The 15,615-nt window shown below is 42.3% G+C and overlaps 1 protein-coding gene across 1 annotated transcript in view; it reads left to right on the top strand.

Moving 5' to 3' along the window:
- Positions 1-15,615, top strand: part of LOC143413425 (protein NLRC3-like) — a 37,198-nt gene that overhangs the window by 10,097 nt on the left and 11,486 nt on the right. The window contains exon 2 of the mRNA XM_076876486.1: positions 14,959-15,037. Within this exon, the coding sequence (XP_076732601.1) occupies positions 14,959-15,037 (79 nt within the window). The remainder of the gene's footprint in view (positions 1-14,958; positions 15,038-15,615) is intronic.

Genomic DNA, 15,615 nt, shown 5'->3' on the forward strand with positions numbered 1-15,615 from the left:
TGACTCAAACACTTTTGGGAAGGATGAAAATGTTTTCAGGAGGAAGTTTTTCCTTCTGTCCGACTGCAGTACACACAACACTGCGTCTCCCCCCATTATCACACTTCCTCAGGCTGCTGATGAGCGCCCCCTGGTGTCAGTGTTGATGACGTCATGCACCGTGAAACATAAACGGTGTCTGTTAATAAAAAATCATGTGTCCATTCTCATGTTTGCATCATGTTTCTGTAAAATCATCAGCTGTTTCTGAACCTTCTTCATTGTTTGACTCATTCCAACAGCTGTGAGCTGTGATGGAGTCAGAGCAGCTTCATCACTGATGTTCAGGTGAAGCTGAACTTAATAAACTGTAGAAATGATCAGGATTCAGGCTGGATGTGTAAAACACTTCTGTGTGAGGTCGCAGTGCTTCATATGTGTGTGTGGGCTGAAGCACACACGTGTGAGTCCTCAGAGGTTTCACACACATCACTGCACACACTTATAATCCTAGTTTAAGCTTGTGGATCATATCGGACACATCAGCAGCTCTTTGGAGACAAAGATTTGAGATTTAAGATGAGTCATAGTCTTTCTATCCATGGTAGCTTCCACTGCTGAGGCTCGGGAAACATGAAGAGGATGATTAAGAGCAAGCATCAGCTCTGTCTCATCTAACTACACAGTATTATGATCATGCACTTATGTCTCAAACTAAGACACAATGAGACAAAATGAGTTCTGTGAGTCTTTAGATTATCAGTAAATTCTGGTGACAGTTTGACGCTCAGTGGAGCCATTTTTGGTTTGTGATGAGTGTTTTGTGAGCTTCTGTTTTGTGAATCGCTCTTTGTAATTTAGAAGATGGTGCAGAAATGTGCGCGCCCTTATCTGAGAGGACACGGAGAGAGTGTCGCAGACTCGAGGTGAGGAGATAAACCTCGGAGCTGGACGGCCTGCACGTTACCCATGTGCATCTTTTCAGTGACATCAAGTGAACCCATAATAAGCATTTCTATGTCTTAGACATCATGTCCATTTCTAATGAGAGATTATTTTTAAATGAGGGAAACCTGGTCTAACAACACGCTTACAACAGAGCTAAAGGTTCACCACAGTGAGACGGTGGGACTCTGATAAGAACTGAAACACTGTGTATGAACAGCTGAGACAAAACTATATATAAACACTCATTTATTCCAGTTTAGTTTACAATGATTTCAAAGTAATGTGGAACGATTCATGTTCATGAGCTGTTACAAACACAACTATTGATTTGTCTATATATGGTCGGACTACAAGGCTTGTGTTGAGGCTCTTGGAATAATGTGTGAATTACAGCAAGAAATGATGGTTTTCCATTTTACCAAAGTGGAATAAAATCACCACAGCAAAGAAATCATGTTATTGTCTGCAGCTAAAATATATGGTGAACATGGTTTTATAATAATGTGCAAACACAACCTCACTCTGCTCTATACGAGGAGCCAACCACAGCTGTCCGGGTCTTCATCCACCACCTCCACCATCTTTGCTCATCATCATTCACTTAATTGCTGATTGGTTTAAATCAAACTCCATTACAGGTTCAACTCCATTATATAACAGCATGTTGACTTTGGATCTGGTGTGCAGTGCCACCTTAAAAGATGAGGAAACTAAGAGATTACAAAAAAAGAAGTGGAGGAGTTAAAGAGCTGCAGCAGATTAACAGTTTCTGACAGTCATGTGTTAGAAATAGGACGATTAGATGAGCTGAGGGATCCATCTACTGCTCAGTGAAGCCTCATCAGAAACAGTCTCAGTGGAAGGATGGCTCTATTGTTAAGGAAGGACACAGGCAGAAAGACTGGCGTCTGTCACACAGGAACTGGACTGAAAATCAGCTGCACATATTCATCAGTATGTGCAAACATATTATAGGTGTGGAATTCAGGACAGTACCATCAGAAGTTGATCCACTGTGCAAATGTCTGATTGGCAGTGGCTTCATTTTTCACTATGAACAAACTGCTAATGCAGCATCACAGGACGTCAGCCATGGATTGGCCTCCCCAGACCTCAACATTACTGAAACATCTTAACAGAGGATGGAAACAAAGGGAACCAACATCCAAGAAAAGAGCTGCTGCTGAAAACTTCCTCACAGAAAACACAAACAAGCTTGACTAAGAGACTCCAGGCTGTGCTGAATTATAAAGGTGGACTGACCTCCAGGGTCCTTAGTATCATATAAGCTCAGTTTGTGTCTTATATACTTTCCATTTATATAACAAAATATATAGAAAGGAGGGTGGTTTAAGATGTGTGTAGAGTTTTATTCATTATCTTTAGACAAACAAAGAAAGCACCATCCATTCGTCTCCAGTCTGTATGAAAAACAGGGGAAAGGTCAAATTAAACCTTTGAAATTCCTTTCACAATAAATCCATAAATAAACAAAATAAAACATAGAAAAGTGTTTAAACCCACTTTTCCATAAAGCTGTCAATAGGAAATGTTCCAGTAAACATGTCTGTGTTTCTGCTGTTTTCCTTTCATGCGTCCACAGCTGACAGGTAACCCTATTGGAGTCGCCATAGTGACGGGTGGCGTCTCAGCTTCAGCGTGTTGATGGGCACAGCCATGGTTACCACAGCTGGAGTTGGTATACGGCGAGCTGTGAGAGGACAGAGATGGAGAACGCACATTTAACTCTTTAACAGGAGATACGTTACGACTAACAGACGACTGCTGTCTACATGATGTCTTTGCAGCCCTTATGCTACATGTTACACAACTTTTCTTCATGCCAACAAGACTGAGGTGCCACATAGTCGACACATACAGCTGATTATGATGCATGTTTTACTATTGCTATGTTCACATCATCTGCTTGGCTTTATTACTGAAAGCCTGGAGATCCTCTGACGTGTGCATGGCTGATGTGAAGTATGATTAGTCCTACATGACATCAACAACAGAGGCAATGAAAGCTTTGTTGTTAACAGGTTGTAGGTAAAGTCAAATGTCTACTTCTACACTTGTGTTGGGTAAAGTTCTTCTCACTGCAGCAGATTTATATCTGTGCTTTCACAGGGCGTGATGTGGAGCTCAGCGCTGAGGTGCAGGTCTCCTTGGAGACGGCATCCTGGCTGAAATATTATCATGCTTCCAAAACATTTCAGCTTTTATTTTGAAAGAAACAAGACTTGAAAACGAATCCCCTTCTTCCTCTTTGTCTTTGTTCTTCAGAGGAGTGTCACCTGGACAAACTCAGGGCTGTTCTAGAGCCTTTCTTATTATTTGACTCCATAGAAATAAAACTGAATGGAATCAAACAAAAACTCCCAAACAGCTAAAACACTTTGCTTTATTCTCTTTTTTAACAAATACGTTGAAGTCCATCCATAACAACACAGCTGAGATCTCCTTTGTAATCAAGTGTTTACATCCTTTGTACAGATCTGCATACAAAACAATCATTTACGTCCCACAGAAGTCTAGTTACACGTAACGCTACAAGAACTGGTGAATGACAGAAACATAAGACACATGATCACAGGTGATAACAAAAAGAGAAAGAATTCATGTGTTAGTGATGTTTTTCAGCCCTGATGGCTCATGTTGGAGAAACAAGCTGAGGTACGTGGAAAGTTCACACACACAAGTGGGCGTGAGCGCGCACACACACAGAGAAACACAACTGAAGCATCTGTTTGCTGTTTCTGCTTTCATCATCTCTGCTGCTGTGTCAGGCTGGGGTCTCTCAGTGACGTGGTTGAGGTGAAGTATGACGAGTATCCCTGATTCAGTCCATCGAGACAAAGGGCAAAGAAAGCTGTTGTTAACAAACTCTATGGTGATGTGGCATTTAGCTCTGACTCTACGCTCTGCTGAATCCTTTGAACCTGCTGATCAGTAAAGCTCTACGTGCTGCAGCAGATTGACCTCATCTGTGTTCACAGGTGTGGACCTCAGCACTGAGGTGCAGGAGACTTTCATTCAGTTCTCCCTGCAAACAGCATCCAGCCTGGAAATACTGTCATCTTTCCCACAAATGGTGCTCTTATCTCAGAGAAGAAGTCTGATGTAAATAACTGCAATCAACAGTGATGTTCTGCACAGATCACTTTTCCATTTTGCTCTCTAGATGAGTCCCAGCTGCCTGACCTTGTGTCCAGGTGATCGTCTCACTGAGGAGCTTTTGTTCTGAAAATCTCACGTCCATCACCTGTTTCCTTTTTACTATCTCTGCTCTTTCTTTATTCACAATGCTCATAATATCACACAATTATATTCATCACCTGCATGTTTTTATCCAGCTGCTGTTAGAACCAAACAAATAAAAAGGATGAAAAGCCTGAAATCCTTTGATTTATTACATTTGAAACAAATATGAGAGCATCCCTAACAGCACAGCTGAGACCTTTGTTTTAATCAAGCCTTTGTATCGACACACTTGTAAAGATTCATATACAAAACATAATAGAATAAATCAATATAAAATACACATAATCACAAAAATGCAGCCATGTTGTGAGTTTGCATCTAAAACATGCATGTTTCCCTTTGTACAGGCAGATTTACAGCAGACAAAGCAACACGCTGATCGACTTTGACCGCTGCAAAAACAAAATACCCACCAAGTCTGAAGTCGATCAGAGGAACTGTTGACAGACTGACAGACAAACAGATGCTTGATTCATTAGTGCGATTAAATGTTCTTCTTTAGCAGCATCACTTCATGTGTTTGTGTTCCAGGAATAAAGGTCTGTTTAAACTGGACGTCTCCTCAGCATCCCTCGTGCTGTCATGGTTTCAAAGCTGTGCAGAAAGAATCTGAGGGATGATACAGAGGTGACCAAAGTTACAAACATCCAGCTGTGCTGCAAATGTTTGCAGAGCTCCAAACTCTTTGGCTTTCTGCAGAGCAAGTATGGAAGAAGCACCTGAGCTAACTTCAGTTTAGACGATATGAGGAAAAATGCTGCTTCCCAAAGCGAAGGCTCTTTATCCTGACAACTACTCCCTGGTGGATCCCTGTCCTGTGACAGCAGCAAAGACTGTGTATCAGTGTCATCAAAGCCACTTCAATAACCAGTGTTTAAAGCTCTCTAGCAGATGGACTTCAGTGGCAGCAGCCTCTGTCTGCTGTGTACAGAAGGTTCTCTGATGAAGCACACAGCAGATGCTGCACTACAACAGCAGCAGCAGCTCAGCTTCAGTTTGCTTCGACGCCCTTTTTGACCTGTGAAACAGCAGAAAATGAAACATTTCAACACCCGTTTGTTAGCGTGAGCTATTCTGCTGTTTTTCATCATTTCACAGGTGAAATAAAATCACATTTACTTCCTGTAGGAGTGATCGTGTCCAGCAGAAAATGTCACATGTTCAAAGCCATCCCAGCACCTGGGGTTTGTATAAGTGCAGCTGCTGGTGGGGAGATAGTCTCACTCTTCTATATAAAGAGTCAGCAGGCAGCAGATCTTCATCTGTGATCTCCTCCATCATCACGTCTTCACTCTTCAGCAGCTATGGCTTCACTTCGTGCCCTTCTGGGAGTGGTGCTGTGCTCCTCATGGTTTCTGCTTCTGCCTCAGGCCGACTTTGATTTACAGAGTCATCCATAATATTTTTTATTTTTTATTTTACTGCCCATCTATTTTCATACAAATGTCTCCGTCTTATGGAAAAGGGGTGGAGCTTATCCAACGAGGACAGGCAGGGCCCCCCCAGACAGTTTAGCAGTCTATACAGGAGGCTGACCTTTGCAACATGTACTTCTATAATGACTTCACCATTTAGGTTATTTGGTTATGTTTCACCCTGGATTTTGTGTGATAATATTTATTTTGTCCACTGATTTAAAAACAACAAACTATATGAATATAAAACAGAGTGAACAACAAAACATCAGCTTTGGAAACTTTGATGTAAAATTCTGCAATTGTTTTCTCAGATATAGCATAAATCAAACTAACATACATCAGTGTATTATTAATGTGCACACACACACACACACACACACACACACACACACACACACACACACACACACGTGTTACAATAAACAGCTCTTATGCTTCTGTATGATTCTCAGTGCTTTCCATTTGCGTGTCCACAGGTTGCTGTAAGTGGTGCTTGACTGCAGTTTGCTCTCATTTCAAGTGGTTTGCTGTCACAAAGCCAACAGGAAGTCCGGCCATGGTTGAGCCAACTGAAGATGGGTTGAAGGTGGCGTCCTCGTTTCCTCTGTGAGTGCGAGAGGACAGACAAAGCAAACACCGTTTGGACAGCATTAAAATATTTACACTGATGATTAATGTTGTGTCTTTGCACCTGTAGCGATACATGTTGGAAAATGGAGACTTTAGCCACCAAGACTGACGTGCCTGGAAACTTCCCTGTGAGTACGCCCACAAAGACAGGAAACAGTTTAGCCACCGCGGTTAATCCTCCATCATCATCATCCAGTATTTTCCACATCTTTTCTTCTGCTGTTTCCCTTGTTGTCAGTCACGGGTTTGTGACTGAAATGCGTGTGGTCGATGGGAAGCCTGACGAGTACGGCCTGAATCATTCCATCAACACCGGACGGAGTGAAACCTTTGTTGAAAACAGATTATATGGTAACGTTGCATTTAGCTTCAGTAAACTGTGAAGTTACAGCAGCAGATTTACATCACGTGGCTTCACAGGAAGTAGTCTGGACCTCAGCGCTGAGGTTCAAGCAGCTCTGCTTGCAGACGGCATCCTTCCTGAAAATGTTCTTCATCTTCCTAAAACCAGAACTTTTACATTGGTGCTGAAGTTCTATATAAAAACAGCCTGAAATACAAAGTGATGTTGTGCACTGATTACCTCACACTTTCCATGTTTCCTTCTACAGAGGAGTGTCCGCCTGAGTGTTTTGTCTGATCTGTTGTTGATCGTCTCATTGACACTGCATGCAGATCTGACACCAGGGCTGGACTGGGACAAAAAATGGTCCCGGGCATTTTGACTGGAGACCGGCCCCCCAGGTATTAAAGGAAAAACCATGAAGCCTTTGAATGAAAACAAACGCTGTTGTCACAGTGATGGACGCTGTCTTGTTGGTATACATGCATCAGTCTAATAAACTTAAACCTGCACCATCCTCCCTGTCCTGCTATTCTAAACAGGAAGTAGACTGTTGGTCGAGTTAACCTCCTGAACATCTACAACACACGGTGGAAACCTGACATTAAGACAGAGACTAGAGGTGAGACATGATCATTGCTGATTACTGATGACAGATTTAGATATGTTTTCATAAACCTTTCATTTGCCACATCAATAAACAGCACGGCAGGGCAAAATATGTTTTCTAACATGGCAACCTTTAAAAAGTGAAAGGAGACAGAAAGACAGGTGAGAAAGAATCAAACTGACTTTTTGATGCATTTTACACACAGTACTGGTGCAGAATCTAGAAAATGTGGGAAACACTGGCATCATATGCAGTACTTACTTCTGAAGAAATTATGATGGGACCCTAAAAAATGACTATGTACAATAATGGATTTCTATACATTTTACATCAGATGGAAACGTTTGTTGTAAGATTCAGATAATTATTTATTAAAAGTGAGACATTTTAAATGAGAATAAGAAAGAAAAGTATGTCTTTGTGCCCCCCTCTCCCTGTTAATGCCCTACCTGCCCCCCTGGCAACACTTTGCTAGACCCGCCCCTGCACAGTTACCAGCTGTCAGCTACACAAAAAAGGATCCTGGTGTTATTTGTCTCTCAGAAACAGTTCATAACTTCAACTCATTTTTGTTTTGTCATGTTTTGTTCTTTACATTGTCTTTCTTCTATATAATTGTTAAACATTTAATAAATATGTCTACAAAAAGATTTTAAAAATCAGACATTTCACACAGACACCCAAATGATTTCTGACTGATGAAGGGGGCTGAAGGTGCCCTGCTCTTGCCCAGCTTCTGCTGCTCTCTCCCTGCTCACTGTCAGCAGCTGGCAGCCTCGGTCCTGCCTGAGACTCTTCATCTATCAGTGCCAAAGAATATGGGAAATAGCAACGCACAACATGCACATTACAAAACAAGCACATGAATCAGCATTACATTCATTAGTGAAGTGCTGACGTTCGTTCCTAAACTTTGGGCCTTAATTAACATCACTGTGAACTAATGTTTGCTTTGCTTCTTAACCAGTGAAGCAGCGAGGGGCTTTCTGAGGTTCCTGCTCGTAAATGCCCAAAATGAGTCGAGTATTTCTCTGCAACTACAAACTCTGCTTTCATCAGAGGTGTAAATATTACAGCACTGTGTCAGAGTCACTGAGGCTGGAACACAGAAAAAGGAAGTAGATGTATTTATTTTTAGACTTTATTGCCTGGAACCACTTTAAAAATACGCTTTGGGTCACAATTAACTGCAGAAAACCAGGAATCCACATATGAACATTATCTGTGCAGAGATTTATGCTTCTGAAGGTAAACAGTGAAAACTTGCAGCACTAAATGCACAGATAGCCAGGCGTTTCACATTTTGGGACCATCTGCCAGTTTTCATTTCTTAGGTATTGAAGAGCAGAAATGATTGAATTTTATTTACATGCTTAAAAATGTTTGCTTTTGAATATTATTTGAAGAATTACCCACACACTCAGGCACTGTGGGCCTGTTTCCCTTTGCACAACCGAGTGTTGGAAACGGGCCTTTTCTCTTTAAACTCTGAGGGGCTGTAACTTTGGCTTCTATTGGCAGATTTGCATGATTGACCCTCTTTTTAAAATAGTTTTAGCCAAGAGAATCAAGCTAACATCACTGTTTTTACGTCAGCTCACGTCACACGAGCTGTTTCAAGAAAAGTCCTCCTGTCACACAGCAAAGCCTACATGAATCACACCACTCTGCTTAAATAATAATAATAATGTTTAGTGAAGCAGGTGAAGCAAAGGGCTGCTTTTAATAGGCTGGGAGACCCAGGTGTGCTGCTTTAGCTGCTGAGCCTCTCATGCTAGCCTCCATCTATAAGCTGGGATCACAGGAGCACTGCAGTCCTGACTAGATCAAGGATTGTTATTCATGCAGGTGACAAAAGTTTACATTCACAGAGTCATAGGATTGAGCCTGGTTTGAAAAGCAGCTGTTTAATGCAGCTGCTTAGAGTTCACACACAGTAGAAGAATCAGACTTGAGTCACATTTCAAACACTGGAAAAATACTCAGCAAGTAACAATGAAAACAGCACAGACTCAGTATATCCTGTTCAGTCCTGTGTTTGATATGAATGTGCTGTTCAGAGAGGATCTCGTGTCCTCTTTTACAAAGCCTTTGTTTCATGATGTTTGTGTATAAATGAATGTAGGTGTGTTTCTAAGTGTGAAGGAGCCCTGGGAGAAAAGACTGAAGCTTGTGCCAAAGAACAAACAGGAAAGAAAGATCAGCATTAATGAAGACGAGCACAGAAGGAGCCCAAGCACGTGTTGCTTTTTCAGATTTCTCTAAAAGTGTGTGTTCATTTGTTCCATCCTTCACAACAAACAACAGCTGACAGACACACATGCACTCTGTGTCACTTCACAGGGGCTGATGAAAGTGGACACAGTAAAGGGAGAGCTGGACCTGCTCTACACATCCTGCACTCTGTTAACAGACTTTATTCTGCAGCATCAACAGATAAAAATATATGAAGATATAGAAACGTTTAACATTGTGACTGTTCACATTAGTGAAGCTGTTACTTTGCTGCCAGGTGGGAAAAGAAGCCTAAAGCTGAGTCTGATTAAACATCTGCTGCACCAGAGAGTTTCATGGCCCTGCTTTATCCTGTGCTTGCTGACCACCTCGTCCTGAAACCTCTTCATCATCCTCACAGTTGTGTGAAGAAAGAGGGAAGCAGGTGGAAACCATCTGTGCTGCTGTGTTCACTTGTGTGTGTGCGTCTATGGTCATATCTAATGTGTACCTACAGACAAACACAAACACCTGGCATTGCACAAGAGTCTCTATGGAGCAACCTGCAGATGTCAGAGATGTGATTAGAGGGTAAAGTGGACTAGTGAGAGCATCTATGTTGTTGTTGTCTGCTGGGGGACAGCATCAGCTCCAGAGATGCATCAGGATCAGCAAACTAATCTGCAAGGCTGCAAGTGTCACTGAAGGAGTTTGAGTCAGTGAGGGACTCAAACTCACACAGCTGGTCAAGAAGGCTCAGCAGCTGCTGTATTTCCTGAGGAGGCTGAGGAAATTTGGTATGTTGGCCAAGATCCTCAGCAGGTTCTACAGCTGCACTGTGGAGAGCAGCCTGACAGCTGCATCACTGCATGGTACGGCAGCACTACTGCAAACCGCAAACGCCTGCAGAGAGTGATAACAACTGTGGAGAAGATCATCAGGACCCCGCTGCCCTCTCTGCAGAGCAGCTACCATCACAGAGTCCAGAGGAGAGACACACCTCTGCCCTCGAGACGAAGGTTCAGAAGTGTGAAATGTAGAACATCCAGACTCAACAACTCCATCTTCCCCACTGCTATCAGACTCCTGAACAGCTGACCGACCTCAAACTGCAGTTTGCACATCAGGTCACTTTGCACACTAAGTTCATTTTGCACATTAAACTCCATGTACATCCATGTACATCGACATCTGCAGACCACACGTGTCTTCAGTTACTTATTTGTACTTATTTGCAGTTATTTATCTTTTTATTTTATTTTTTTAAGTTATTTCTTATCCTTATTTTATCTTTTTATTTATTCTTATCTTGTTCTTTTAACCCTTATCTAACTTGGCATTGTGCACGGTGTGTTTAGATTCAGTTTAAATTCAGGGACACGGCGCCCCTGTTGATCCTCTACCTAATCACACGAGCCACGGTGTGAGAACGGGTGTGGGTCTCAATCAGCCAAGGTTTTGGGTGAACCCATTGTGAGATCTAGCCCCACCCCATCATGTGATTTCCTGTGATCAAATGTCCCAGGATGTGAGTGGGCGTTAAGACGTCCAAGTCCTCTTCAAGCAACTTAAAGAAGTCCAGACGCTTTTCTTTCCAAGCTCCTTCAACAACATCATTCATAGAACAATTTCCAGCTTCTTTTGCTCGGCTACAGTTTGGATGGATTTGCATTCAAAGATGCAACAAGACTAAAATGGTTAGGGTCAGGAGGTCAAAGGTCAGAGCTCCTGTGGGTCTGAGGGCGGCCTCACGCTGGAGAAGGATGAAGGAGTCTGACCTGAGCCAGTGTTTGACATGAACACATCAGCACTGCTGTCAGTGAGCCTAACGACAGCCGTTAGCATCATTTCAGTGTTTCAGTCATAAAAACACTTCCTGTCACTGTGGTGGTTACAGTGACATCATGCAGTTTGTGCTTTGACCTCCAGAGGGCGACAAATCAGCACAGACAGAGAGCTCCATTCAAACTTTGCTGCCATCAGGAATAATTCTTCAAATATAATCATCAGTGTTTGAGCAGTTATGATATCAGGGACAATCTAGACATGTGTGACAATACTGAACATGTCACATGACACACCTCAAACATCATGTGATCCACTCTCAGTCTGCACTTTCATTCATGACTTCAACAGGTTGAAATGAGCTTTGAAGAAACATCAGTTCAGTGCTGAAATATTTAAACGCTGCAGGAAGAAGAACAACAAAGTGATGACGGATGTTTGTGCTTCAAACAGGAAAACCAGCAGAAATAAATCACAGCCTGCCAGAGGTTTGGAGTTTCCGAGGTGCAACTGAACGCAGCACAGTGTTCCAATGCTCCTGATTGTCCTCAAACGTCTCTTTGGGTGTTTCCTTCCTGCTCAAAGTTTACTTTCACTTCCTGAACTTCGTGGAGTGGAGCTTGTTGTTGGTGTGTGAAGAAACTGTAAGTTTGCTTTGTTTCCTCCTTTAACAGTTTGTCTTTAGGAACTTTACTGTTTGTTCAGCTCGTGTTTGATTTCTTCACACAACAAACTGTGTGTGTTTGTATTTCCGGTCTCTCCATTAAAGTCAGTGTGTAATGTTTCCTGGCTAACATCAGCTGTGTGCAGCTTAGTTCAGCACAAATCTGCCGCTCCATAGTTCACGGTAACGGACTCACAGCTGGACCAACGAGGCCGAGTGTGTCCGCCACTCTGAGCTACGTTCGTGTTTGTGTACTTGTAGTTTGTACTTTGAGTTCACTCAGAGCCCACAGAGGACGCAGCGTACGTGATGACGTCACAGCCCTTTACCTCCTTTACTGTCACTGTGATTAATATTTACACACGAGACACCTGCAGAGCTCTGACGCTAAGCTAGCACACAGCATGCTAACACTAAGCTAGCCAAGAACCCAGAGTGAGTTAAAGCTGAGTAAACACTGACCCCAGACCAGCACCGTGATAAAGTGAGCTGCTGCTGCTGAACTTGAACAGATAACAAAGTGATGAGCAGTCAGGCTGCAGGTTTCTACCTGTTCATGTTTCTACAGTAGAATCACTTTGAAGTGTCTTTGTGCTGTTTCATCTTTGATTTGTGTTCATAAACACTCAGAGAAACATCACGTGACCTCATCAGGATCTGTGTTGGTGTGTGGGGCTGTACCTCAGCTTTATGTTGTTACATGCTCATTTGTTCATTTTAACATCAAAGTAATGTTATGAGGAGTAATGAAGTAACGTACTCCATTACTTTTAATTAAAGTGTTCTGTGTAATATGTGTAATAATGACTGTTTTGAGTAATGACCAACACTGATCACAACAAAGAGGAAATGCCTCCAACATGCACAAACATTTGAGCCACAACATGCAGTTAATGTGCACAAATGTCTTTGATATGCTGCTCAGTGATGGTGGTGACTGTCAGAGCAGAGCTACTGAGAATCAATAAGTAATATCAATGATGGGATCAGAATCACTAAATTCTTCTCATCCCTGTCAGTATCATACATGTGCTGTATAATGTGATAAATGTAGAGGTGCTGGCTGTTCTCTCACTCTGCTGTTTAGCTGTAAAGGACGCCTCCCTGCCTTTGTCTCATTCATGACCTTTAATAGTCTCTTCTAACATGCAGAGATCTGTATGATCTGTTTCATAGAGTCTAACCAGCCTGTACAGGTAACAACAACAGTCACTGCATCACTGACACACAAACGTCATCTCTGTCAATAACAACATTCATACATGGAATAAAAACACATCAGTGGATCATTGCTGGAGCTGATGTTTGTGCTCCTGGTGCAAAGGCTCTCAGTTTCCTCCTTGAAATAACATCAGTGGTGGGTCAGCGACATGCTTTCTTTCCCTCTCAGGTTTAAATATCTGGGACTCTCCACCGTTTGGTTTTACAGCTGAAGAAGCTTCTCAGATGAAACGTCTTCCAGAAACTTAAAGACGTCTCTTTTCTCTCCAAGCTCCTTAGATCACATGACCTGGATGACTGAACCTACAGACATATTGACCTGGTTTCATGGTCACATGACAGGTCAGAGGTCAGTTCCTCCTGTTAATGTGAACTCACTGAGTGTTTGTGGTTTACCTCTCAGACTGACTGAAGATGATGATGGAGGAAGAGGAGGACAGAGCAGAGTCTGCAGGGTCCAGCTGTCCGTCTGTGAGGAGTGACCGGTCCAAAGATCTAAATCCAGGCTTCAGTGGTGAACCTGGAGCAACGAGGTCAGAGAGCTGAACTCACTGAGTAACAGAAATAATTCTGCACTGACATTATAATCAGTGTTGACTCTGGTTGATTGTCTGACTGTGTTTGTGAGCTGAGAGGAAATGAAAATGAGTTTGTAACAAAAATCAGTTTTGTCCAGTTTTCCTGTAAAAAGCTGAACTCTAATCTAAGAGGATGTTACTGACAGGAAACAGCTGCATTATCTGCAGTCTGTGTGATCACAGCTGCTTCAATCATGTTTGTGTCTGCAGAGGTCAGAGGTCACAGTCTGCAGGGTCCAGCTGTCCGTCTGTGAGGAGTGACTGGTCCAAAGGTGACCCTCCACTCTTCAGTGGTGAACCTGGAGCAACGAGGTCAGAGAGCTGTGATGACTCCTTTACATGTTTGTGTTTCCTGGATAAATATGACCTGAAACATCCTCAGATTGTTACAAAGATTCATTAAAAAGAAAACAATGAAAGAGAAAAGATCCAAATGTTCGACTTGGTCATTTGCTGTTTGAGGACAGTGATGCTCATATCTGTGGGGAAAGTGTGACCTGAGTGGGTTCATGTTTGTCTTTAAAGAACAGAGCTGCTCTGATTCTCTTTGTGTCTGATCTGTTAAACAGTCTGAGAGGTCACACAGAGACCCAGCAGCTAAAGCCTGGATCATACTGGCTGCTGTTACTCCATCAGGACAACACTGAACCACAGTGGTGTGGATGTAGTGGATAAATCCCACCATACTGATGCTCAGAGTTAACCACAGGGAACAAAACCAGATGTTACCTTCAGATTGTGACCTTTGGAGTGGACGATGCAGATTTCAATAGAGAATAAATGTTGTTGTTTTTCAGCTGTGAAGAAAGAATCTAATTTTCTGAACTGAAGAATTTATGATGCTGGAAACAACATGGAGACTATAACACAACATTTCCACTGTGTTCATAGAATGAATGTAAAACTGTCAGACATTCATTAAATATGCAAAATGTCTACAGAAGCATCAGAGGGTCAGACGTGAAGCACTCAGTGATTTTGATCAAATGACTCATCAGTTATTGATCTGTACTACACTGATCTACCACGTTAGTAAAGCTGGTGTTCTGGTGGTGGAGGGAGACTCGGATCATGTTCTGGTTTTGGAGCAGTGATCTGCTGATGGTTCAGTTTGATGAGCTTCTTCAAAATCATCCCTGACATCACCACTGAAAGGACGTCCATGAAAACAGACTGAAAATTACTGATATGTTCACAATCTGAGAGTTTAAAACTTGACAGACTTGATTCAGATGAAGTTATTTGAGCAGAAACTCCTGGATCTTTATCCTGTGTTGATCTGATCCTTCATGGTTCCTCCACAGAGTGGACCAGCAGAGCTCAGAGGTTCCCAGTGGTCAGTCTGCCCAGCAGCATCAAACACAGCTGGACTCCATATTTATGGTCTGTACATGTACAACAACTACTTTATTATTAATAATAATGCATTTATTTATAGGTCCCTTTCAGAACACCAAGGACTCTGTGGACTAAATGACCAAAAGAAACAAACTTTGAAATCAGACGGTGCAAATGTGATCACAGGGAAACGTTTTAAACATCGAGGCTTTAAACAGAAACCAAAGTGAAACAGTTTGTAGTCGAGATCAGTGGGAATGAAGCTGAATAACTGTTTCTTCAATAACTTTGATCTCTTAAAAAAAGAAAAACTAGCTGAAAGTCTGGCTGCTCTTATGAAAAGTACAGAGAAATTATGGGTCGCTCAACGCTTGTGCACAATATAAGAGTTTAAATAAATCTAAAGAATAACTCAAAGTCCTACAATCATACTGATAAAGTCATCTACAGCTAACTATCCAAGTGGATTTGTTTAAGACAGCTCCATCTGCTGGTGGCCCTCTGCAGGTGCATGAAAGGGGCATGTTTATAGTGAAAGTAGTAGAGAAAGTAAACCCCACGGGAAGGAGGAGGACTCTCAGCAGCTTCCAGCTCATATTCAGACATTTGACTTCTCACTGAAA

This window comes from Maylandia zebra, linkage group LG2 (assembly GCF_041146795.1).
Source record: "Maylandia zebra isolate NMK-2024a linkage group LG2, Mzebra_GT3a, whole genome shotgun sequence".
In the NCBI taxonomy this organism is placed as follows: Eukaryota; Metazoa; Chordata; class Actinopteri; order Cichliformes; family Cichlidae; genus Maylandia; species Maylandia zebra.